Source organism: Bos javanicus, chromosome 5, assembly GCF_032452875.1.
Source record: "Bos javanicus breed banteng chromosome 5, ARS-OSU_banteng_1.0, whole genome shotgun sequence".
NCBI classification, from domain to species: domain Eukaryota; kingdom Metazoa; phylum Chordata; class Mammalia; order Artiodactyla; family Bovidae; genus Bos; species Bos javanicus.
The window spans coordinates 116,299,161-116,324,762 of NC_083872.1; the positions used below are offsets into that span (position 1 = coordinate 116,299,161).

The 25,602-nt window shown below is 37.5% G+C and overlaps 1 protein-coding gene across 2 annotated transcripts in view; it reads right to left on the reverse strand.

The window, feature by feature from the left end:
• The window catches only part of SMC1B (structural maintenance of chromosomes 1B), an 82,283-nt gene that overhangs the window by 32,990 nt on the left and 23,691 nt on the right, over positions 1 to 25,602 (reverse strand). For both annotated transcript variants that reach the window (XM_061418839.1, XM_061418838.1), the window contains exons 10-13: positions 24,111 to 24,296; positions 22,657 to 22,836; positions 11,227 to 11,373; positions 277 to 414 (exon numbers count right to left, since the gene is read on the reverse strand). In XM_061418839.1, coding sequence (XP_061274823.1) covers positions 277 to 414; positions 11,227 to 11,373; positions 22,657 to 22,836; positions 24,111 to 24,296 — 651 coding nt within the window. The remainder of the gene's footprint in view (positions 1 to 276; positions 415 to 11,226; positions 11,374 to 22,656; positions 22,837 to 24,110; positions 24,297 to 25,602) is intronic.

Below are 25,602 nucleotides of genomic sequence, written 5' to 3' on the forward strand. Positions count from 1 at the left end.
AAAATATCTTTTTAACATGGCTATTTTAGCTTTATATAGTAAAGCCAAAAACATGATAGGTATCTTTCAGAAAAAAAAGAGACTCTGTGAGATAAGGTAAATCACGTACAACTGAATAACAACATTAAAATAAAGTCATAAAAATAAAGTAACTTAAAGGACTATAATATACCTCAATCACAAGGGAAAGTATAAAAATTACATGGTGCTTTATAAATGTAATTCCTGAAATTCTATGCCTTGGTCCCAATTTCCATCAAATTTTATGTAAATTACCCGGTAAAAAGCAGCAAGGTGCTTCTTTTTAATGATTTCTAGTTCACTTTGTGCATATTTGAGTCGTGTAGTAGTTCCTTGTATTAGAGCCTGTATTTGTTTCAAATCTGCTTCCTTGCGCACTATCTTCATTAAATCCTAAAAAGAAAGGGAGATCTAGTAACATTTTATAATAGACAACACTTTCACTTTTCACAGTACTTTGATAGATCATAAGTCACTGCTTTTTACACGTAACCATATCCACAACTCTACCTTCCCTTCTTCTGATAAAAGATGGGGCAACTAAGTGCATAAGTCATCTGGAGTAACCAAGACGCCATACAGGCTCCTCAGAAAACTCTCTCATGTCGTCACAGGAAACAGGCACGAAAATGAAGAATGGGGAGTGCACGTTCTGCCCAAGGCACATAAATGGCGTAAATGAGACCACGTGGTCTTTGCTGCCTTTCTTTAGTGCATCCTTGCCTCACCCATTTCCTTCTCTCTTCACCTATCCTATTGCCCAACCAAATAAATCCCTCATATATGTTCTTCTATATTTTTACTTCAAGTCTGTATATAAAAACATGTGCATGCATACTCACCTATATGTTTTTGTCAGTCTTGTTTTGCAATTTTAGAATCACATTAGACATACTTTTCTACCTCCTGCTTTACTCATTCAGTTACTCACAAAAGTCAGCTGATAAAGCTCTAAATTAATTCTTTCAATGGTTGTATATTATTCTAGTGTGACTGTAACAAAATTATTTCACTCTTCTCTTAATGATGGTCTTTCATTTTGTTTCCAGGTTTTTGCCATCACAAGCAGCACTGCAGTAACACACTTCTGTGTGTACCCTTAAATACTGCTGTTTTTATTTCTATGCAATAGATTCCCCAGCGTGAGATCAATAGGTCAAAGGTCTTCATGTTCTTATTATACTAGCTGGTACTAACTGCTCTTCCAAAGCTTTAACCATTCATATTTTTATAAATGATATATGAGTATGTGTTTCTTTATAAGTCTACTAGCATATATATTTTCCCCAACTCTTATTGATATGCATGAAGTAATCCTGAGTACTATATTCTATATTGAGCATTTTTTCAGGTTTATTAGCCATATGGATTTCTTCTATGAACTGCCTAAACCCCTCCTTTGCCTATATGTTTCTATCGTGGCTTTTTCAAATCAATTTATAGAAATCTTTGATAGTATAGAACCAACAGTCTTCATTTAAAACTTTAAAAAATTTTATATAATGGCTTTTATCCTCATTTAAATACTACTTTTAATTTAAGCTTTCAATCTACCCATAATTTATTTTTACATGTCATAATATGGAGCACAAAATTAACTTTCCCTAGATGTGCCAATGAAAGTGAAAGTTGCTCACTTGTTTCTGACTCTTCTCGACCCCATGGACTATACAGTAAATGGAATTCTCCAGGCCAGAATCCTGGAGTGGGTAGCCTTTCCCGTCTCCAGGGGATCTTCCCAACCCAGGTTTCCCACATTGCAGACGGATTCTTTACCAGCTGAGCCACAAGGGAAGTCCAATACCATTTACTAATCTCTTCTTTCCTCGCCGAACTAAAATATCATTTTGTGCTGTGCTTTGTCACTCTGTCGTATCTGACTCTGCGACCCCATGGACTGCAGCCCACCAGGCTCCTCTGTCCATGGGGATTCTCCAGGCAAGAATACTGGAGTGGGATGCCACGCCCTCCTCCAGGGGATCGTCCCAAACCAGGGATGGAACTGAGGTCTCCCACATTGTAGGTGATTCTTTACTGTCTAAGCCACCAGGTAAGCCCAAAATATCATCCCAGTTGTATGTTAAATTGTCAAATATAACCGGGCCCATTTCTGAAGTTCCTATTCTTTCTCCATTAATCTGTCCAGTAGAACTTCCAATAGAAGTTACCACACTCTCTTCTGTTACATGTTTTTTTACTGGTCTCAGGAAATTCATTTCTAAGAATTAGAGAATCACTTTATCAAATAAAAAATCCTTGCTAATATTTTACTTGAACTTGCATTCAAATTATATTAACTGGAGAACTTCTAACCCAAGAATATAGTATGTCTTTTCTTTGGTGTTGTCTTGTCCTTCAATAAGATTTAGTTTTCTAATAGTTACATGTCTTTATACTTACATTTATTTCTATTGTGAGTAGAGTATTTTCCCCATTTTAGATGCTCTTTTACAGTATAGAGAAAAACTACAGTTTTGTTTATGTAGCCCTCTCATTACCTTATTTAATCTAGTAGTTTTTAAACTACAATCTTATCAGAAAAAGGTTAGTTTTTCTCCTTCTCAAAAATGTATATAAATTATTTCATTTTGTGCCTAAATATAATTAATATAACTTCCAAGACTATGTTAAATAATAACAGTGACAGGAGATATCTGTTTACTTCCTGATTTTAACTAAAATAATTTTTATGTTTCAGCATTTAATCAATTATTTCTGTTGTTCTGGGCAAGAGATATTTATTTTTTTAAAGTAATTTCCACAAATTACTCTTTTACTTAGGACTTTAATTAGGACCAGCAGCTGACCTTTATAAAATCTAATTAGGATCACATGACTTTTCTCCTGCCTTTAATTTGTAAATGTAATGGATTATATTGACTGATGGCAACACTGAAACACCCATGTATTCTTAGAACAAATTCTATTCAACAGATGTATTTTTCTATCACTACATTGCTAAATACTCAGTGGTGATATTTAACTTAGAAATTACACATTATGCTCACAAGGGAAGTCGGTCTTTAGTTTTATTTTTGTGGTTATCTTTATAATATTTGATATTAAAGTTATACTACCTATAGTAAATAAAATGAGACGTTCCCATCTTTTTCTATGATCTAGAATGGCTTACCTGAGAATTATATTAGAACTCAGCTGTAAACCCATCTGATCCTAATCTTTTCAATTGTGACCAAATATATATACAATTAATCATCTTTGTCATTTTTAAAGTGTACAGTTCAACAGTATTTAAGTACATTTACATTGTTGTGCAACCAACTTCCAGATCTCTTTTTTTTTTGGAGGCTAATTACTTTACAATATTGTAGTGGTTTTTGCCATACATTGACATGAATCAGTCATGGGTATACATGTGTTCCCCATCCTGAACCCCCCTCCCACCTCCCTCCCCATCCCATCCCTCTGGGTCATCCCAGTGCACCAGCCCTGAGCACCCTGTCTCATGCATCGAACCTAGACTGGCAATCTGTTTTTCATGTATGATAATATACATGTTTCAATTCCAGACCTCTTTTTATCTTATAAAACTGAACCTATACCCATGAAACAAGCTTCCATTCTACTCTCCAGGCCCTGGCAACTGTCCTCTACTTTTCTGCCTCTATTTTGACTATTGATTCATACGATATTTGTCTTTTTGCAATTTACTTATTTCATGTGCTTCCCTGGTAGCTCAGCTGGTAAAGAATTTGCCTGCAGTGCAGGAGAACCCAGTTGGATTCCTGGGTCAGGAAGATCCACTGGAGAAGGGACAGGCTACCCACTCCAGTATCCTTGGGCTTCCCTTTTGGTTCAGCTAGTAAAGAATTCACCTGCAATGCAGGAGCCCTGGGTTCAATCCTTGGGTTGGGAGGATCCCCTGGAAAAGGGAAAGGCTACCCACTCCAGTATTCTGGCCTAGAGAATTTCATGGACTATACAGTCCATGGAGTCACAAAGAGTTGGACACGACTGAGCAACTTTCACTTTCACGTTCTATTTCATGTAGCATAACATCTTGAAAATTCACCCATTTTTGTAGCATGTGTTAGTTTCCTCCCTTTTAAAGGCTGAATAATATTCCATTATATGTATAGACCCTAATCTGCTCATCTGTTCATCTATTGAACACTTGGGCTGCTTCTACTTTTTGGCTATTATGAATAATGCTGTTATGAACATGGTACTATGTTATGAATAATACTATTATTATCTAATACTATTAACTAGTATTATCCAGACCCTGCTTTCAATTCCGTAGGGTATATATACTCAGATGGAGAATTGCTGGATCATTTGATAATTCTATTTTTTAATTTCTTGTGAGTTGCCACACTCTTTTCCATAGCTGCCTCATTATTTTGCATTACTGGAGTCTGTTTTCAATGGGAGATCATTCAACTAACAGTGGCTTAAAAAAACGTGGCTTTATTTTTCTCACACAAAAGCAGTCTACAGTGATGCAATTCCTCAACAACGGCATCTAATTTTCAGCTTTTTACTTTTTATTTTATATTGGGGTATGGTGGGTGGTGGTTTAATTGCTGAGTTATGTCAGACTCTTGCAAGCTCGTGGACTGTAAGCCCACCAGGCTCCTCTGTCCATCAGATTTCCCAGGCAAGAATGCTGGAGTGAGTTGCCATTTCCTTCTCTAGGGGATCTTCCAGACCCAGAGATCAAACCTGTGGCTCCCACACTGCAGGCAGATTCTTTACCACAGGGAAGCCCATATTGGGCTTTTAACAAACAATGTTGGCTTCTTAATACAATGGTTTTTATACTCAAGCTTGCTCTCTTGGTACAAAACTGCTGCTGCACCTCCAGCCCTCTTGACTGCATTCCAGTCAGGAAGGGAAAAATGCAAAGGACAATACGAACATTCCCACTGATATTGCCAAAACTGTCACACGGCCACCACTAGCTACAAGAAAACTTCAGAAATCAAATTTAGTTTTATGATTCTATAATAGATGCAACCAAGGAAGGAAAAGGTTGTGGCTAGGTATTGGGCCAGCCAACTACACCACTCCCTACCACTGTCTAATTTTTCAAATGTTCCACTTTTTTCCTGATCAATCTTGGCAATTTATATTTTTCTGAACATCATCCATACAGATTTTCAATTTTTTAACTATGTAAATTATTTGCTTATAAGGTTCTCTTAAAATTATTCTAATTTTCTCATTCCTAATCTGTATATGATTACTTCTTACTTTTCTTCCCTTCATTAGAGTTGCAGGGTTTATCTATTTTATTAGTCTTTCAAAACAACCAGTTTTTAGATTGATTTACCCTTTTCTATTTAACTGTAGCTTTAAAATTTTTCATTATTGTTTTGCTTATTTTGTGGTTCCAATTTCTTAAAGTAATAAATTCCCTTACATTTCATTTTTCTTTTTTAATAACATATTTTCCTCTTGATATAGCTTTGCTAAGTTGCTTCAGTCGTATCTGACTCTGCGACCCCATAGACCGAATCGCACCAGGCTCCGCTGTCCCTGGGATTCTCCAGGCAAGAACACTGGAGTGGGTTGCCATTTCCTTCTCCAATGCATGAAAGTGAAAAGTGAAAGTGAAGTCGCTCAGTCATGTCTGATTCATAGCGACCCCGTGGACTGCAGCCTACCAGGCTCCTCCGTCCATGATATAGCTTTACTGTATCTCACAGATTTTGTGTTCACCATTTTTGAAACATTTTGTAATTTTCCTCTTGATTACTTGTTTGATCCTGAAACTATTGACAGGTACATTTCTTAATTTCTATGTAGACAAAAAAAATTTTGGTCACTATTTCTATTTCATTAAATTATGACCAAAAGGATCTATAAAAATCTCTTAAAAACTACTGAGGTTTCCACTGTGGATAAGCATATGATCAGTTTTTAATGTTTCACAGCTAATTTAAATAATATCTCAAATTTATTGAGCATGTGTTTTATAGTTTATATTAACCTATTTAATCCTCTTAACAATTCTATGAAATAGTACTATTACTATATCCATTATTATTGATGAGAAAATTAAAGCATTAAAGCGTTTAAGTAACTTACTCAGAGCCACATTGCTAGTGTTAGAAATAGAATCTGAATTTAAGCTTACTGATTGAATTACCAATTCCTCTAAGTTATTGTTTTTGTCTACTTAGATGTGTCCAATTTTGAAAGACATACATACAGTGGAATGCTTAATTATAATTTCATTTCTGTTAACTAATCTTGTTTTAAATATTTAGGTAGTATGTGCTGCAAAGAGGTTTAAAATGTAGATCTTACTTTTTAATACATAATATCCTTCTCATGGGAGAAGGCAATGGCACCCCACTCCAGTACTCTTGCCTGGAAGATCCCATGGATGAAGGAGCCTGGTAGGCTGCAGTCCATGGGATCGCTGAGGGTCGGACATGACTGAGTGACTTCACTTTCACTTTTCACTTTCATGCATTAGAGAAGGAAATGGCAACCCACTCCAGTGTTCTTGCCTGGAGAATCCCAGGGACGGGGGAGCCTGGTGGGCTACCGTCTATGGGGTCGCACAGAGTTGGACATGACTGAAGTGACTTAGCAGCATCCTTCTCATGGGGTCACAAAGAGTCGGACATGACTGAGCAACTGAACTGAACTAAATATCCTTCTTTATTCAATTTACTCAATGCTTATTGAAAGCTTACTATATAGTTGAAGATTTTTAACCGTAAGGTTCACATTGTCTGATATTGTCACTCCTGTTTTGTCTGCATTTGCCAGGTGCTCATCCGTAATTTTCAACATTCAATTTTAAGACAATTTCTTACAAATGACATTTAGCTGAGTTTTGCCTTTTAAGCTATGATGATCTTGGTCTTTTATTTATTAACATATAAATTTTATTTATGTATTTATTTTTGGCTACACTGGGGCTTCGCTGCTGTGTGCAGGCTTTCACCAGTTGCGGGGCACAGGCTTCTCACTGAGGTGGCTTCTCTTGCTGCGGAGCACAGGCTCTAGGCCACAAGGGCTTTAGCAGTTGCAGCACATGGGCTCAGTAGCGGTGGTGCACTGGCTGAGTTGCTCCACAGCAAGTGGGATCGGAATTCCTGGACCAGGGATCAAATCCGTGTCCCCTGCATCAGCAGGCAGATTCTTAGCCACTGGACCACCAGCGAAGTCTGATCTTGGTCTTTTAATGGGAAACTTAAATCTACTCATGTTTACTGTAATGACTGATTAGCAAGAATTTATTTCCCCCATCTTACTTTTTATCCTTTATTCTTTTCTTGCATTGTTTTTGCTATTTGTTCCCATGTTAATTGAGTGTACTTTTAAACACTCTAGTCCCACCCAACTTCCTCCACCCACCAAGATACAATCTTCAGAATATTCTTCATCTCCTCACAGGTAAGATCTCTGGGACATATTCATTTCTCTCTCCATCTCTATTTCCCAGGTTTTGCTGAGTTAGGTTAGCACTGTTCATTCATTACAATTAGGTCTCTTCTAACACACGTGCTGCTGAGAGCACTTTCTCTGGTATGTTTTCACATGGAGCATGTGGATGACATCATCTTTGCATCTGCTTATCTGCAGGTTCCTGAACTGTAAGTATCTTGGGAGGTAGTGCTTTTCCCTCAATTGCCTACAGCTCTTACTCTAGTCTCAACTAGTTTTTATAGTCTGATACAAGCTTGATTTTTTTAAATGTATAAGGAATCTTTCTGAAGCAGGGGTGACATATTTTAGCACTGCCTCTATAACCTAGGGCTTAGGGAATTACAACTACATCTGTGTTAATGTTTGCCTTTTCTCATTAATCCTACATGGAACTGTGCGTGTCCTTTCAATTGGTAAATTAAGGTGGATCCTCAGTTTAAGAGACATTTTCTTTTTTAAAAAATTACTTCTCTGTGCTCCTTTTCCAATTTCTGGAAATTTTATTTTTCTCCTACCAAGACTCCTGAATACCTAAGTTTCTATTTTTCTCGTTTCTTTTTTTTTCTTCACTATTTTCTTATCTTTGCAATTCTTCCCCATCACTGAGATACTATTTCACTTGTCTTCCAGGTTATTAATGTGGATCCCAACAATGACGATCCTATCCTTCAATCCATCTATTGCATTCTATAGTTTAGAAACACATACTTCTTTTCCTGGGAAAATATTCTTGTGCGTGGCATTACAGAGAGGGCCAACATCACACTGTATCTCCTTGAGTCTGTTAGTCGCTCAGTTGTGTCCGACTCTTGGCGACCCCATGGACTGTAGCCACCAGGCTCCTCTGTCCATGGGATTCTCCAGGCAAGAATATGGGAGTGGGTTACCATTCCCTTCTCCAGGGAATCTTCCCTACCCAGGGATCGAACCCAGACCTCCCACACTGCAGGCAGATTCTTTACCGTCTGAGCTACCAGGGAAGACTCCGTATCTCTTTAATGCTTCTAGTTTTTTGTTCAAGTGTTGATGGCTCCTGGAATACCTTAAATGCATTTATGCGTTTTTTTGCCTATTTGAGGTTCAGGTATGCGTGTTGAAGCACCCCTAGTGGCAGATGCCCCACAGATATTCTCTACACCCAAAGGCCAGCAACTGCAACAGAAAATTGCCAGTGCCCCACTCAGAGATGGAGGAAAAGATGTCTCTCTGGTCTCCCTGCTACTGCTGCTGCTAAGTCGCTTCGGTCGTGTGCGACTCTGTGCAACCCCACAGACGGCAGCCCACCAGGCTCCGCTGTCCCTGGGATTCTCCAGGCAAGAACACTGGAGTGGGTTGCCATTTCCTTCTCCCACAAACTCAGGAATGGGGGGGCCATAATCTACTAATATTTAGCTTATGGGGGTCAAGACTAAGCATATTTACATGGGACAAATATTTAACCTTCCTCCAGGACTCCCCTGGCTTCCCTGGTAGCTCCAGATGGTAAAGTGTCTGCCTGAAATGCAGATAGAACCCGGGTTCGATCCCTGGGTTGGGAAGATCCCCTGGAGAAGGAAATGGCAATCCACTCTATTATTCTTGCCTGGAAAATGCCATGGATGGAGTAGCCTGGTAGGTTACAGTCCATGGGGTGGCAAAGAGTCGGACGCAACTGAGCTTGCTTTCCTTTCTTTCAGTATTCCCCTATGCCTGATTCTTCTCCCAGCTCTCTTCAAAGATCAAAAGAGAAGCCCTACCTCAGCTTTTCCTAGTGGCCTTTCCCAGAACCCAAGATCTCATTCACACCCAACTCCCCACTAGGGTCAGGTGAGAGACACACAGGTGGTAACCTAGTATAAACACGGACAGGAAACCACATTCATTCAAGCTGCCACCTTCCTGAAACTTCCCCTGTGCCTAGGCTTAAATTTGTAAAATCTTTAAAAGTTGAATTTTTGTATACCTTAGATCAAAGCATAGTTTGTGGTATCATGTTTATAGAAAAAGATTAAAATTAGCCGAGTAACTTTGCCAGAACACCTCCTTGAATCAAAAATCAATCATTTGTATAAACAAAAGAAGAAAGCTAAATAGGAAAAATAAATAATCAAAAAGCATTATCCTGATTTAGTATCTCTTAAAGTTTACATTTCAAGTAAATTTGTGCGTGGGATTATAATATTCAAATAAATGATACTTTGGGTGGAAGCATTATTGAATTTCTTTTGTCATTTTCAGAAAGAAAAATGTGTTTCTGAGCATGACACTGAAATCCAGAAGTTATAAAAGATTAATAAATTTGGTTACATAAAGATTAAAAATACATGTGTGACAAAACAAAGTTAAATGTCAGTTACTGAATTGTAAAACGGAATAACTTTTGATACACACAACATGAATTTCAAAAGCATTAGGTTAAATGAAGAAAGCATAAAACAGAAGACTACTATTTTATGATTATTCCATTTATATGAAATTCTAAGTGAGAAAAAGCTACAATGATAGAAAGTAGACTGAGCTGCCAGGTCCAGAGTTTCTACGGAGTCCAGGGGAAGGGACTGACTACAAATGAGCCCAAAGGAATTGTGTGGGGGTGGGTATGGAAATGTTGTATATCAGGATTTTGGTGGTGAATACATACACTTGTCAAAACTTACCGAACTGTACACTTAAAATTGGTGACTGTTCTATATATAAATTATACTTCAATATAGCCAACAAAAAAAGCTGAATAGAAAGTATATTTACAACAAACATGCTAAGAAGTAATTTGCTTATTATACAAATAATTCTTAAAGTAGCTAATAGGACAAATAGCCTAATAAGTTCACAGAAGAAAAATTAATGAGTAAATAAACAAATGATAAATATATTAGTAAACGCTCAACCTCAGTTATAAGAAATGCATATTCAAACAATTAGATTATATGTTTTTCTTTACCAGGTTGGCAAAGATTAAAATATTTGCCAGTATCTAGTGCTGCAATCTAGGGACATACACTCTCTACTACAGGTTTTCTTTCAATGGGAATTTAGCAGCATCTATCAACTTTTTAAACGCACACATCCTCAGACCCAGAAATCCCACATGTAGGAAATCGTCTTAGAGATATAAGTAAAGGTATACTAACAACAAATATTTATATAGTGCTTACACTTTTGTCAGGCATTAGCATTTTATCTTGAATAGCTGATTTAATCTTTAAAGTAACTCTAAAAGGTTCAAGGTATGAAGGGGATAGGGAACTTGCACAAGATCATACTGCTGGTAAGTGGGAGAGTCAGGAATCAAACTCAGGCAGTGTGGCCATAGGATTTATACTCTCAGGCACTGTGTTACTTTCTCTTTCCAAAGGAATTTGAATGCTGCCTCATTTGTAATAACAAAAACCAAAGTAACACTGGTTAAAATCTATATAATAAAGTAGCAGGAAGGACTCATCAAAAAACAAAGTAGCTCTCTATATGCTAAATGAAAACATTGTCCATGTTGTGATACTAAGTAAAAAGCCTGTTGCAAACACAATCAATAGCAAAAGTCTATTATAAAACAAATCAGGAAAATTAATACATAGACTTGCATATACCGAGAAAATTTCTGGAGTATATGTATCAAAGTATGTTTAAGAAATACCACTGAGATGTAAGGATGGGCAAGGGAAAGATTTTTATTTTTTACTTTACTCCATTCTGCAGAATTTGACTTCTTTAAACTAAAGGCATGGTACTTTCATTACCTAAGAAATTTGCTTAAAAACACATTAAAAACACAATTACTCTACTTAGTATTCTACAATTTTTACAACATGGATTTACCTTTAATTCTTGGATTAGTTGGGTTCTCCTGTCTCTTAAATTCTTTAACTCTTTCTCATCCCAGCATCTAGCCTTGGATTTTAAGTCACTTGACCCTCCAGAGATCACTCCAGATTTTAAAAATAATGTTCCATCAAGAGCTACTGTCTGTAAAATTAAAAATATTTTACCTTGGAGAAATGTACATGAAGAAGATAAAAACAGAATATAACATAACCCAACTTATACAGCTAAGAATATGTAGTTAAAAAAAACTATTTACTGAACTCTATTATAAGACAACTAGCTCATGAGGGACACCAGCCAACAAACTCAAGTACAAAACTCTGTTTTGTATTTCAGGCACAAATGAGTAGCAATATAAAAAGTTCAAAATAAAATTATATGTTAGTTCCAAACATATTCAGTATTGAGGAGAAAAAAACCCAAGAGTATTTGTATTTAATATCTCATACTTTACATTATGTAATACTGTATTTTAAAGACTCTGACATCACATGTCAAAGACATTCTTTGAAAAGAGCCTTAGTTACTTTAGAATATCAAATATACCATGTACTCTAAAATGAATATGAAATTGGACCCCAAATTTTAACTGAGTCAAATGTATAAAACAGCTTGAAATTTATAGTCTTGCTTTATGGAACAAATGAAAGCAATTCTCAGTGTTTTTAAAATGTTTCTAATTAATTAGTCAAAGCGGAGGAGACAGCCTGTGGAGGACTAAAGCCACCTAACATAAGCTAATTTTTAAAAAAGCCAACAGGAGCCTCATTCATTCCTAGATTCAGACACTCTGTGTGCCTGCTGTGTTTGAGACATTCTGTACTGGGGACTGGAGTGACCAAAAGAGTCCAATATGGCACTCACACTTATGAGTCAGACTAGTAAGGAAAAGACACATATAAACATATCATTACAATGGAAAGTATGAGACAAGAGAAACACAGTAATCTGGAAGCATAAAACTGGGGTGTTCCAACCCAGCCTGGAAGGTTCACAGGCTTCCAGAGGCGGTGAAGGCTTTCACTGTGTCTTATCAAAAGTATGAGTTAGAATTAGATTAATTATATTTAACAGAAAACTTAGCTCCTCTCTCTTTTGCCATTACAGAGGTAAACATTCCAGTGTGCATATGCTGGCTGCAGTTAACCCACACTCCTCTCATGCCACTCTACCACCCTTAGTATTTTTCTTGGATTACCCCTCAGAGGAGACAGGCCTTTTATGTTCTGGAAGGCAGTGGGGGCTCCCTTCCCTCCCAACTGTTAGCCTGGCAACGAATTTTCTCATCAGGTCTGAACTCAGGAAAGACACTAGATCTCTACGAGACAGCAACAGCAATGGCATGGAAACTGAGCTCCTGTAGGTGGTGTCTGGTCCAGAAAGAAGTCTCCCTGACTAGGAAGCCCACTGCTACATGATCACCTTACTCCTCTGACCTATCCATAAAAGCTTCCCTCTCTTGGAACACTTTTAGCTCATGCCATTTTTGCCTAGCAAAGTACACCTATACAGAATGAAAGCTGACGAACTACATAGGCTCCACTGCTCCTCTGCCTTTCAGCTGTTCTCAATAAAGTTTACTTTTGCATCCACACTGTATGTCACTAGTGATGTGTCAAGTGTCTCTTATTTGACAACCTTCAACGTCATTCTGTAGTCCAAGATGACTCCTAGAGCTCTAGCTACTGTGTCTGTACTTCAGGAAAGAAAGGAAAGAGTGAGGCTGCTAGACAGGGCAGATCACAGAGCTCTTTGTATGTCATCACAGGAAGAATGTGGATCAAACACAGCTGAGGACTGACGGGGTGTGTGGAGGGGTTGGAGATTAGCACTGTCTGACAGCAAACGAGACAGATGGTGAGATGTGAACTTTAAACAGACCACTCTAGCAACCATATGGAAAATGGATTGACTGGTCCACCCGAAGCCAGAGGTGATGGTATGAAATCAGCCAATATCTAGGGTAAAGAAAAGGAAAAGGATTTTGAGATATATCTAGGTGGTGTAATTATAAAAGTATGGGAACTGCAGAGGTTATAAGGAGATTCATGAGTAAAAACCAGAATTTCATTTGGTTAGAAGAGTGGTACTAAGAATTGAGATCAAGATTTAGAAAGAACAAAAGTTTAGTTTTATACATGATAATTTTACACTGTGGGCTAACATTTTACCTATTGATAATGTATATCTTGACTATTTCCTAAAAGAAATTCTTTTATAGATTAAAATAAAGATTATTGTACTAAATATAAATATACAATAAGACAACTACAAATAGTTAGTTAGTTTAGTCGCTCAGTCATGTCCGACTCTTTGCGATCCCATGAATCGCAGCACGCCAGGCTTCCCTGTCCATCACGAACTCCCAGAGTTCACTCAGACTCACGTCCATCGAGTCAGTGATGCCATCCAGCCATCTCATCCTCTGTCATCCCCTTCTCCTCCTGCCCCCAATCCCTCCCAGCATCAGAGTCCTTTCCAATGAGTCAACTCTTCACATGAGGTGGCCAAAGTACTGGAGTTTCAGCTTTAGGATCAGTCCTTCCAAAGAAATCCCAGGGCTGATCTCCTTCAGAATGGACTGGTTGGATCTCCTTGCAGTCCAAGGGACTCTCAAGAGTCTTCTCCAACACCACACTTCAAAAGCATCAATTCTTCAGCGCTCAGCTTTCTTCACAGTCCAACTCTCACATCCATACATGACCACTGGAAAAACCATAGCCTTGACTAGACGGACCTTTGTTGGCAAAGTAATGTCTCTGCTTTTCAATATGCTGTCTAGGTTGGTCATAACTTTCCGTCCAAGGAGTAAGCGCCTTTAATTTCATGGCTGCAGTCACCATCTGCAGTGATTTTGGAGCCCCCAAAAATAAAGTCTGACACTGTTTCCACTGTTTCCCCATCTATTTCCCATGAAGTGATGATGGGACCGGATGCCATGATCTTCATTTTCTGAATGTTGAGCTTTAAGCCAACTTTTTCACTCTCCTCTTTCACTTTCATCAAGAGGCTTTTTAGTTCCTCTTCACTTTCTGTCATTCAGATCAGATCAGATCAGTCGCTCAGTCGCGTCCGACTCTTTGCGACCCCATGAATCGCAGCATGCCAGGCCTCCCTGTCCATCATCAACTCCTGGAGTTCACCCAGACTCACATCCATCGAGTCAGTGATGCCATCCAGCCATCTCATCCTCTGTTGTCCCTTTCTCCTCTTGCCCCCAATCCCTCCCAGCATCAGAGTCTTTTCCAGTGAGTCAACTCTTCACATGACGTGGCCAAAGTACTGGAGTTTCAGCTTTAGCATCATTCCTTCCAAAGAAATCCCAGGGCTGATCTCCTTCAGAATGGACTGGTTGGATCTCCTTGCAGTCCAAGGGACTCTCAAGAGTCTTCTCCAACACCACACTTCAAAAGCATCAACTCTTCGGCGCTCAGCCTTCTTCACAGTCCAACTCTCACATCCATACATGACCACAGGAAAAACCATAGCCTTGACTAGACTAACCTTTGTTGGCAAAGTAATGTCTCTGCTTTTGAAAATGCTATCTAGGTTGGTCATAACTTTCCTTCTGCATATCTGAGGTTATTGGTATTTCTCCCGGCAATCTTGATTCTAGCTTGTGCTTCTTCCAGCCCAGTGTTTCTCATGATGTACTCTGCACAGAAGTCAAATAAGCAGGGTGACAATATACAACCTTGACATACTCCTTTTCCTATTTGGAACCAGTCTGTTGTTCCATGTCCAGTTCTAACTGTTGCTTCTTGACCTGCATATAGGTTTCTTGAGAGGCAGGTCAGGTGGTCTGATATTCCCATCTCTTTCAGAATTTTCCACAGTTTATTGTGATTCACACAGTCAAAGGCGTTGGCATAGTCAATAAAGCAGAAATAGATGTTTTTCTGGAACTCTCTTGCTTTCTCGATGATCCAGTGGATGTTGGCAACTTGATCTCTGGTTCCTCTGCCTTTTCTAAAACCAGCTTGAACATCTGGAAGTTCACGGTTCACATATTGCTGAAGCCTGGCTTGGAGAATTTTGAGCATTACTTTGCTAGCGTGTGAGATGAATGCAATTGTGTGGTAGTTTGGGCATTCTTTGGCATTGCCTTTCTTTGGGACTGAAATGAAAACTGACCTTTTCCACCCCAGCTACAAATAAGAGATAACAAATTAAACTAGATGAAAAAAGAAAGTATAAATAATTTAGACTATGAGAAGTCAATTAATTCAATCAAAAAGAAAAATAAAAATTATTAAATATATTGGGATAGATAATCACCCATTTGGGGGGAAAAGCTAATATCTACATCTAATAATACATATTAAAATTAATTCTAGATTAAAATTAAAATATAGAAGTGGTATCATTAAAAAATGTAGTAAATACATACTTGATCTCATGGTAAAGACCCAATTATGCATATATCAATACCTACAAAGGCTAAGAGTAATATAGCTGACTATCAAATATCTGGCACATATACCACAACACTCACTAGATCTTTCAAGAGTATGGTTGCCAGACTTAGCAAAGAGGAATACAGGATGCCCAGTTAAATCTGAACTTCCGATAAACAACAAATAACTTTTAAATTTATGTCCAAATATTTGATCTGGCAACTCTATAGAACATGTTAGGGATGGTTTTCACATTCCATTATTTTGGGGGGGGTGGTCCACCACATGGCATGTGGGATCTCATTTCCCCACCAGGGGTTGAACCCATGTCCCCTGCACTGGAAGTGCGGAGTCTTAACCACTGGACCACCAGGGAAGTCCCAATTTTCATTTTTGAGCTCTATTTTCCAAACTGAACATTTATTAACTCGTTTTTTGAATGTGTAAAAGTCAAATGTGACACACACACAAAAATTTGTGGGCTGGCTTGGCAAGAAGAGAGAGAAGTGTATCAAGAACTTTGAATTAAGAATCTGTCATAACACATATGCTATTCTATGCCAGCTCTCTCCAGGCATCACACTTGGCCAAGTCAACTTCCCCTCTTAGAGCAGAGGGTACTCACAATTTTCTGAGATTCTCTTTATTACTTCGTTGGCTGCTGCTGTCATTACTGTAACTATTTATCATACTATGCTTGACATAGTGCATATATGCTATTCAATTCTATGTTTGCACCCCATGAGTAAATATGATTTCCATCTTATAGACTGGGGCTTACAGATATTAAGAAGCTTGCCTAAAGCCATCTGTTATTGTTGTTTAGTTGCTAAGTCATGTCCAATTCTTTGCCACCCCATGGACTGCAGAACACCAGGTTTTCTGTCCTTCACTGTGCTTTTCTGTCCTTCACTAGGAGTTTGCACAAATTCATGTCCAAAGAGTCAGTGATGCTATCTAACCATCTCATCCTCTGCTGCCCTCTTCTTTTGCCTTCAATCTTTCCCAGGATCAGGGTCTTCTCCAATGAGTCAACTCTTCACATCATGTAGCCCAAGTACTGGAGCTTCAACTTCAGCATCAGTCTTTCCAATGAATATTCAGGGTCCATTTCCTTTAGGATTGACTGGTTTGATCTCCTTGATGTCCAAGGGACTCTCAAAAGTCTTCTAGAGCACAATTAGAAAGCATCAATTCTTCGGTGCTCAGTCTTCTTTATGGTCCAACTCTTCACATCCATGCCTTGGTAGCTCAGCTGGTAAAGAATCCATCTACAATGCAGGAGACCCAAGTTCGATTCCTGGGTCAGGAAGATCCCCCAGAGAAGGGATAGGCTACCCACTCCAGTATTCTTGAGCGTACCTGGTGGCTCAGCTGGTATAGAATCTGCCTGCAGTGTGGGAGACCTGGGTTTGATCCCTGCATTGGGAAGTTTCCCTGGAGAAGGGAAAGGCTACCCACTCCAGTATTCTGGCCTAGAGAATTCCATGGACTATTCCATGGGGTTGCAAAGAGTTGGATACGACTGAGAAACTTTCACTTTCACTCAAATCCAGACTATATGGACCTTTGTCAGCCAAGTGAAGTCTCTGCTTTTTAACATGCTGTCTAGGTTTGTCATAGCTTTCCTTCCAAGGAGCAAGGCTCTTTTAATTCACAACTGCAGTCACTGTCCACAGTGATTTTGAAGCTCAGGAAAATAGAATCTGTCACTGCTTCTACTTTTTCCCTTCTATTTGCCATGAAGTGATGGGACTGATGCCATGATCTCCATTTTTTGAATGCTGAGTTTTAAGCCAGCTTTTTCACTCTCTTTCACTTTCATCAAGAGGCTCTTCAGTTCCTCTTCACTTTCTGCTATCAGAGTGGTATCATCTGCAAATCTGAGGTTGATATTTCTTCTGGCAATCTTGATTCCAGCTTATGATGCATCCAGCCTGGCATCTCACATGATGTACTCTGCACAAAGCTAAATAAACAGAGTGACAATATACAACCTTGACATACTCCTTTCCCACAACTGAACCAGTCAATTGTTCCACGTAAGGTTTTAACTGTTGCTTCTTGACATGCATACAGGTTTTTCAGGAGACAGGTAAGGAGGTCTGGTGTTCCCATCTCTTTAAGACAGGGACTAAAATCCCTAAATCAAAAGTTGATCAAACATCTATGTCCATGTTCTTAATAATCACCATGTTATAGACCTCCTTTAATTCTAAAAATGAAATAGGCAGCAATTCATAGAATTATAGGGCTTTTTAAAATAGTTTCTATGTTTATTAAAATAATTTATTTCTTTAAAAAGTAAATTTAGTATCAAATAACCTGTTTCATTTGATTGACAGTCAAAGCTATTCTGGAAGGACTACAATTTCTATTTCTAGCCTAAAAATTACAGTTTACAATCGTTGCTCAGTGCAGTCCTCCTATGCATATTTGGGGGCTTGCATTCCCCCAAAAATACCTTGGGGATATCATATAAAATAAGCAGTTGGGGGAATTTTTAAATATTAGTAGCATTAAATAAAAGTTCTAGAGAGCCTGGCTTAGGAAAAGGAGGATTTCTTTGGCATTAAAAATTCATTCTGAGGTATACCCGATCATTCCACTGAACAAATTCAACTGTTTCAAGAAATTGTGTTTCAGTGTTATAAGCTGCTGAAGCAGATCCTCTGTAACTTTTGTGGTATACAGGTTATACATATTTTTAAGCTGTCTTTCACAGGTATGGAAAATAATATACTTTAACATTTCCCTTTTATTTTTGAATGGGTAAGATATTCACATAGTTCAAACTCCAAAAGATACAGGGCACAGAGTAAAAAATTTCCCTGGTATTGCTAGCCCCTATGACCCAGTTACCCTCCCCAGAGATGATCAATGCTGTCAATTTCTTATGTATTCTTCCAGAAATATTTTTGCATAAACAAATACACATCTCCTTTCCTCATGTTTTACACAAATGGTAACATAATAAACACTAGTCTACTTACTACTTTTTAAAAAACTGACTATATCTTGGAGTAGTCATGTATAGATTTAAGAGTTGGACTATAAAGAAAAATGATCACTGAAGAATTGACGCTTTTTAACTGTGGTGTTGGAGAACACTCTTTAGAGTCTCTTAGACAGCAAGGAGATTGCACCAGTCCATCCTAAAGGAAATCAGTCCTGAATATTCATTGAAAGGACTGATGATGAAGCTCTAATACTTTGGCCACCTGATGCGAAGAACTGACTCATCTGAAAAGACCCTGATGCTGGGAAAGATTGAAGGCAGGAGGAGAAGGGGACAACAGAGGATGAGATGGTTGGATGGCACCACCGACTCAATGGACATGAGTTTGAGTAAACTCCAGGAGGTGGTGATGGACAGGGAGGCCTGGCGTGCCGCAGTCCATGAGGTCACAAAGAGTCAGACACAACTGAGCAACTGAACTGAAATCTTGGAGATTATCTGACAGTTGTACATAAAGAGCTTCATTCCCTCTATTTAAGGTTATATAGTGTCCCATTTTATAAATGCATTATAACTTACTGAACAGTCTTGGGCAAATTGTTTCCAAATTTCTTGCTACACACAATGGTTCAATAACTAAATCTTGTATATATATATCATTTCATACACATATGATTTTATGTGTATGTAAAGTTCTGAAGAAGTACAACTGCTAGACTTGCCCTTCAAAGAGTTGGCACAAATTTACATGCCCAGAGCAGTGAACCCAAGGGTCTCTTTCCCCATAAAGTGTTATTAAACTTTTTGATGTTGATCAATTTGATAAGTGAAAACAGTATTTTGGTATAGTTTTAATGGGAATTTCCCATATTTTAAGTGAGGGTGAGTTTTCATATTTAACAGCAATTATATTTCCTTTTATGAACCTAAGTTTGCTCCTCTCCCTTGTCTATTTTTCAACTTTATTTCTGTTCTTTACCTGATTGATTTGTAGCAAATTTTCTTTTTTATGAGTAGAAAATATTTTCTCTGGTTTGCCATGTCTTTTGATTTTGCTTATAATGGTCTTTTCTATGCAGAAATGTTTATGTAAATTTATGCATAGCCATTAATAATGGCTAAAAACCACAGAAGCCTGGCAGGCTATAGTCCATGGGGTCACAAAGAGTTGGATATGACTGAGTGACTAACTTTTTCACCCATTTTTTTTAGCCTTGGGGTTGGCTTTTTTAATTTTTGGTCATATTGGAAAGGCCTTACTATCTCTGAGATTAAGAAAAAATTTCCCATAGTTTCTCTTGATACCTTTACAGTTTTATTTTTTAACATTTACATTTCTAATCCATGAATATACTGATATAAGGTATGAAGTGTAGATTCAACTATATTTTATTCTAGATGATACCCAGTTTTTTCAACCTACTGTACCCTGCATTTTTATTCTCTCTAGTTTAATATATTTAATTTTTGGAAAAACGATGTTTTCACAGATTACCAGGTAGTTAATAACATTTTTCTGGGTCTGTTTTTTTGCTACATCATATTAGAAGGGTAAAACATAAATGAAAGTGAAAGTCGCTCAGTTGTGTCTGACTCTTTGCGACCCCATGGACTGTATTCTCTAGGCCAGAATCCTGGAGTGGGTAGCCTTTCCCTTCTCCAGGGGTTTTTCCTGACTCAGGACTGAACCCAGGTCTCCCGCACTGCAGGTGGATTCTTTACCAGCTGAGCCACAAGGGAAGTCCAAGAATACTGGAGTGGGTAGCCTATCCCTTCTCCAGTGGATCTTCCCAACCCAGGAATCAAACTGGGGTCTCCTGCATTGCAGGCAGATTCTTTACCAACTGAGCTATTAGGGAAGCCCAAAGCATAAACAGATATTTCTACATATGATTTAGAGAAATAACCATCCAGTCTATGGGAAAAGGAAGCAAAATAATTGTTGTTTCTTTGCTTAAGGGAAATGGATGAAATAATCACATGTACTGAAAGAGACTCTAGATTTTAAAATTTTGTTACATAAATTTTTAAACTATTTTAAGACTGAGTTATAAATATCTTAATGACTAAACTACAGCTAGCAAAATCACTGTAATTTACATTATTATATAGTTTACATATACTGTATGTAGTTTATAAACTTACAAAAATATAATTTTGTGATGTAACTTGCAATGTTTGAACAAAGAAAATTTTAAACCACATTATCAAGACAATGGAAAGACATCAAGTCCATGGAAAACCAAAAGCACAAATTAAAAACCTCAGATGATTTCTGTGAAAATATGACATCTATCCAAACGTCTTTTGCATCCTAAAACATAGAAAATATTCTTCAAGTGGAATAATAATAATGGGAAGAAGAGTCCCTGGAACATACTTCAAAATAAAAATATGATATATAACGCTGATTAAAATTTTGAAGTAACAAAAAGAACAAAATATAGCCTAAAGGGGTAAGGCATATTACTATAAACAAGATATAAACCATCAATATATGGTGAACGAAGGAAAAGTTAAACACAGTCTTATCTTCATGTGACTTCTTTAAATTCATCACACAAATCTTCAAAAATCAATTTTACAAATATACAAAAATCAACTTCAGCATAGTTAATGAGGTAGCAAATAAGGAAGATATCTTAGTAGCTCACTTATTACACCTGCTTAAATTTAATATGGAGAAATCAATGACAGAGATCACATTAAGATTATTATAGCTACAACTACTAAAGTGTATGAGAAGTTAATCACATAAGACAAGTCAATACATTTAATACAGGAAATTCCTCTCTTTTATAAGTATAGCCTGCTATGTGTGAATTTGCAATTCTGGACATTTCACATCAAATGTGTAAACTGACTAGTAAATACAAATTGACTATCACTTTTTTGAGAGCTATTTCCTGGGCACTATAAAAGCATTTTGCATGTTATTACTTATTTAATCCTATAACTATGAAATAAGTACTATTATTTCTGCCACTTTAGATGAACAAACTAAAAGGTTTAGAAACTTGCCTAAATTTACATAATTAATTACTAAATAGTATCACTGGTCTTTTTTTTTTGCAAGTAGCTCAGTCATGTCCGACACTTTGCAACCCCTTGGACTATACAGTCCATGGAATTCTCTAGGCCAGAATACTGGAGTGGGTAGCCTTTTCCTTCTCCAGGGGATCTTCCTGACCCAGGAATCTTCCCAGCCCAGGGATCAAACCCAGGTCTCCTGCATTGCAGGTCAATTCTTCACCAGCTGAGCCAAAAAGGAAGCCTAAGAATACTGGAGTGAGTAACCTAGCCCTTCTCCAGTGGATCTTCCCGACCCAGGAATTGACTGGGGTCTCCTGCATTGCAGGCAGATTCTTTACCAACTGTCAGGGTATCTTCACCAGCTATCAGGTTCTTTACCAGCTATCAGGAAACTGGTCTTACTCCATAGTTAATGCCCTTAGGTACTATGTTATCACAAAGTAGTTTTTTAAAAAAGACTATATCAGATAATTAGAATAATTTTACACTGTTTAATTAAATACAAATTCTATTTCAATTGAGAGGAAATAATATTTTTAAAACCTAAATTATTTGAGAGACTAATATTTAGTAACCTCATTTCAATTGTGCTATTTCTATATAACTTCAAATGTGTTAAAACCTTGAATATATAAAAGAACAGTTAGTATCTTCATTAAACTATAGAATAACTGAGAATGTAAACTAAGCACCTAAATTCTTTCCTGGTATTCAGAAATGTATGTATTATATATGTAAATACAGGGAAAATATGAGATCCATTGTATATATAGTTAAAAAATTAACAGCTCTAGGATATCACTACAATAAATCTAACTTCCAAAATATGATTTCTGATTTGGGGAAATATTAGAGAAATTAATTTTTGAATACTTAACATTACAAAAACTACTGCAGCCATGAACATCTTAGGTTCTGTTAGTCTTCCTCACATAGGAAAACATATGAAAGCATATATAAATATTTGTATACGTAACATGTTAGTCTTACAAATACTGCTTTAAATTATCCAAAACTGCAATTTAAATCTCTTACTTTCCGTCTTTCAGGTCCAGCGAAGGCAATATGCCTTGCTTCTTCCAGAGTCTCACAGACAAGGCCATTTCCACACACAAACTGAATTACTTTCTTCAGCTGAGGAAACTGAGTCTTTATGACATCAATCATCATTTTACAGCCTTTAATCTCCCTTAATCTTTCATTGATTGGTTTGATCTAAAAGGTTTAAAAAATACTTGATATATTAGGTATATTAAAATATAAACCAAATACTCAGTACATTCTTTTTCAAAGAACATATATAAACATGACAGTAAGTGGTTAGTAGTATGCACTTATACACAATAAAAGTTAGATGAGAATCTGATGAACAATACCCCTGGCTTCATTTAATATTTTTTAAAAATACATTTCATCAAATGCCAGAAGATATAATTTCCAGATTAAATTTTATCACTAACTAGTTGGGATTAAGCAATGACTGAGAAACCCTTCCTGCTCTCAAAATCATAAAATCTAGTGGGAGGAAATACCTATTTATATACTTTCTAAAGAGTGGCATAGTAATATGGAACTCAGAAAACCATTTTAGGCTTAATATCAGGAAAGCTTGTAGATCCCCTTTGACATGACTTAAGTTGGTTTGATAAAGAGATCAAAAGGTATTTGCAATGTGTTACTGAAAACCAGAAAGTATAATTTCATTTTCATAAACAAAAACCCTATAACCAAAATATGTGTGCAGATATAAATATTATGTAAATTTTAGATACTCTTAAGACCTTTCAATACATACCTCAAAGCTCAAAATTTAGCTTGCTCCACCAATAGCTGACACATATTTACTGGACCACACACTTACAACTGAAACTTTGGGTTAGCATTTCACTGACAGAACATACATTTCATCCTTCTCCAACATACTATGCTATAGGAGAAAATAAATTGCTGGCTAGTGGTGCACTGCTAGAGCAATGTGCTCAAAATCATTACGGTAAATTATGGCAAAACTAGATTAGGAAGAAATGATATGAAGGCAAGAAAGACAGCTACCTCTGCTGCTAAGTCGCTTCAGTCGTGTCTGACTCTGTGCGACCCCATAGATGGCAGCCCACCAGGCTCTACAGTCCCTGGGATTCTCCAGGCAAGAACACTGGAGTGGGCTGCCATTTCCTTTTCCAGAGCATGAAAGTGAAAAGTGAAAGTGAAGTCGCTCAGTCGTGTCCAACTCTTCATGACCCCATCAACTGCAGCCTACCAGGCTCCTCTGCCCATGGGAGTTTCCAGGCAAGAGTACTGGAGTCGGTTGCCATCACCTTCTCCAGATATTATTCTTTGCCTGTCAGTATATTAACACCAGCCATTTGAATGACTAACTGGCATCCAATCAATGACTTTGTAAATTACTACCACAGTCTCAGGCAATAAAGACATACTTTAAAAGACAGAATTTTATCACCATTAAATACTAAGGATTACAAATTTCTTACATCAAGGTAATCTAGTGCAAGGAACGTCTCAGGTTCAGCTCTTTCCTCCTTCAGAAATCGAATACAATCTTTTGCTACCTTTTCAGAGGCTACAACAATGGCAACCATGTACCGACCAAAAAGTTTAGTAACAGCCAGCTGGTATTTCTTATGAATAGGATGACACAGGTCAAGTAGTCTTCCAAACTTAGCAGGTTTCAAAAAGGAGAGAAAAACAAACACATTAGTGAGAAACGTATAATTCATTTTTTAATGCAACAAAGCAGCACAGATCAAAACTAGTTTTACAAAATTATAAACATCATAATTTAACAGTCTCAAATGGAAAATGGAAATAAATTTCTGGTGGCTCAGACAGTAAAGAATCCGCCTGCAATGTGGGAGACCTCGTTTCGATCCCTGGATTGGGAAGATTCCCTAGAGGAGGGCATGGCAACCCACTCCAGTGTTCTTGCCTGGAGAATCCCAGGGACGGGGGAGCCTGGTGGGCTGCCATCTAAGGGGTCGCACAGAGTCGGACACGACTGAAGCGACTCAGCAGCAGCAGCAGTCATACCAAGGTACTAAAATATTTTACAAACCTAGTAACGAAACAGCATTCATTCATGACGTTACTTATTAAATAAGAATCTGTGAGGCATCTACTGCATGCAGGTGCTGAGCCAGACACTGGGTAAACATGCCTGAACAAAACAGATCCTCTCTAACCTCACAGAGTTTTCAGGTTAGTAGGGGAAGAAAATAAATAATCAATAATTATATGCATGTACAAAGTAAGAGTTAAAAGAGACACTGTGACTAAGCACAGAGCGCTCTGAGAATATGTAACAGGGACCAGGTTGACCTGAGAAGCCAGAGATGGCTTCCCACAGAGAACTGTTTTTCAGGATCTGAGGACGGGTCAAGAATCAGACTGAAGTTCAAAAAGTCTAGAAAACATCAGAATGCCAGCCGTCCTGTATCAATGCTCCCTAGACGTCTTTCAGATTCAATTTTACGTCTTTAGACTCTTCATTCGCTAGATTCTACTTCAGAAAAACCAATTTCTTTATGATAGATCATCATTGTCTTTAATATTTATTATCTTGTTTTTTCTTCTCAATTCAGTTATGATTAAATAAAATCTGACTTCTAGGTCAGTAGTTTGCTTTTCAGCTATGTAACCATTTCTTGCTATTTGCAATTTATTAGTTCAGTAATGTTTGTTCCTGATTTGTTTTCTTAGCACTACAGTTTTTTATTTTATTCTGGTATCTGAACTTGATTTTGTGAATTCAAGCTCTTATTAAATTGTCTACAGGACAAAAAGCTTATGGGGGATTTTGTTCTGTAACTTTCTTCCACAAGGCTCTTTGACTTCTAAATGCCTTTTATTCTTTTTTTTCTTTTAATATATGTACCTATGCTGCCATACAGCTTCTCTTCACCTTTCCTATATTTAATGTGGGCAGCTCTGTGTAAACCTTTTACTTTCTGTAATGGATAACTTTTT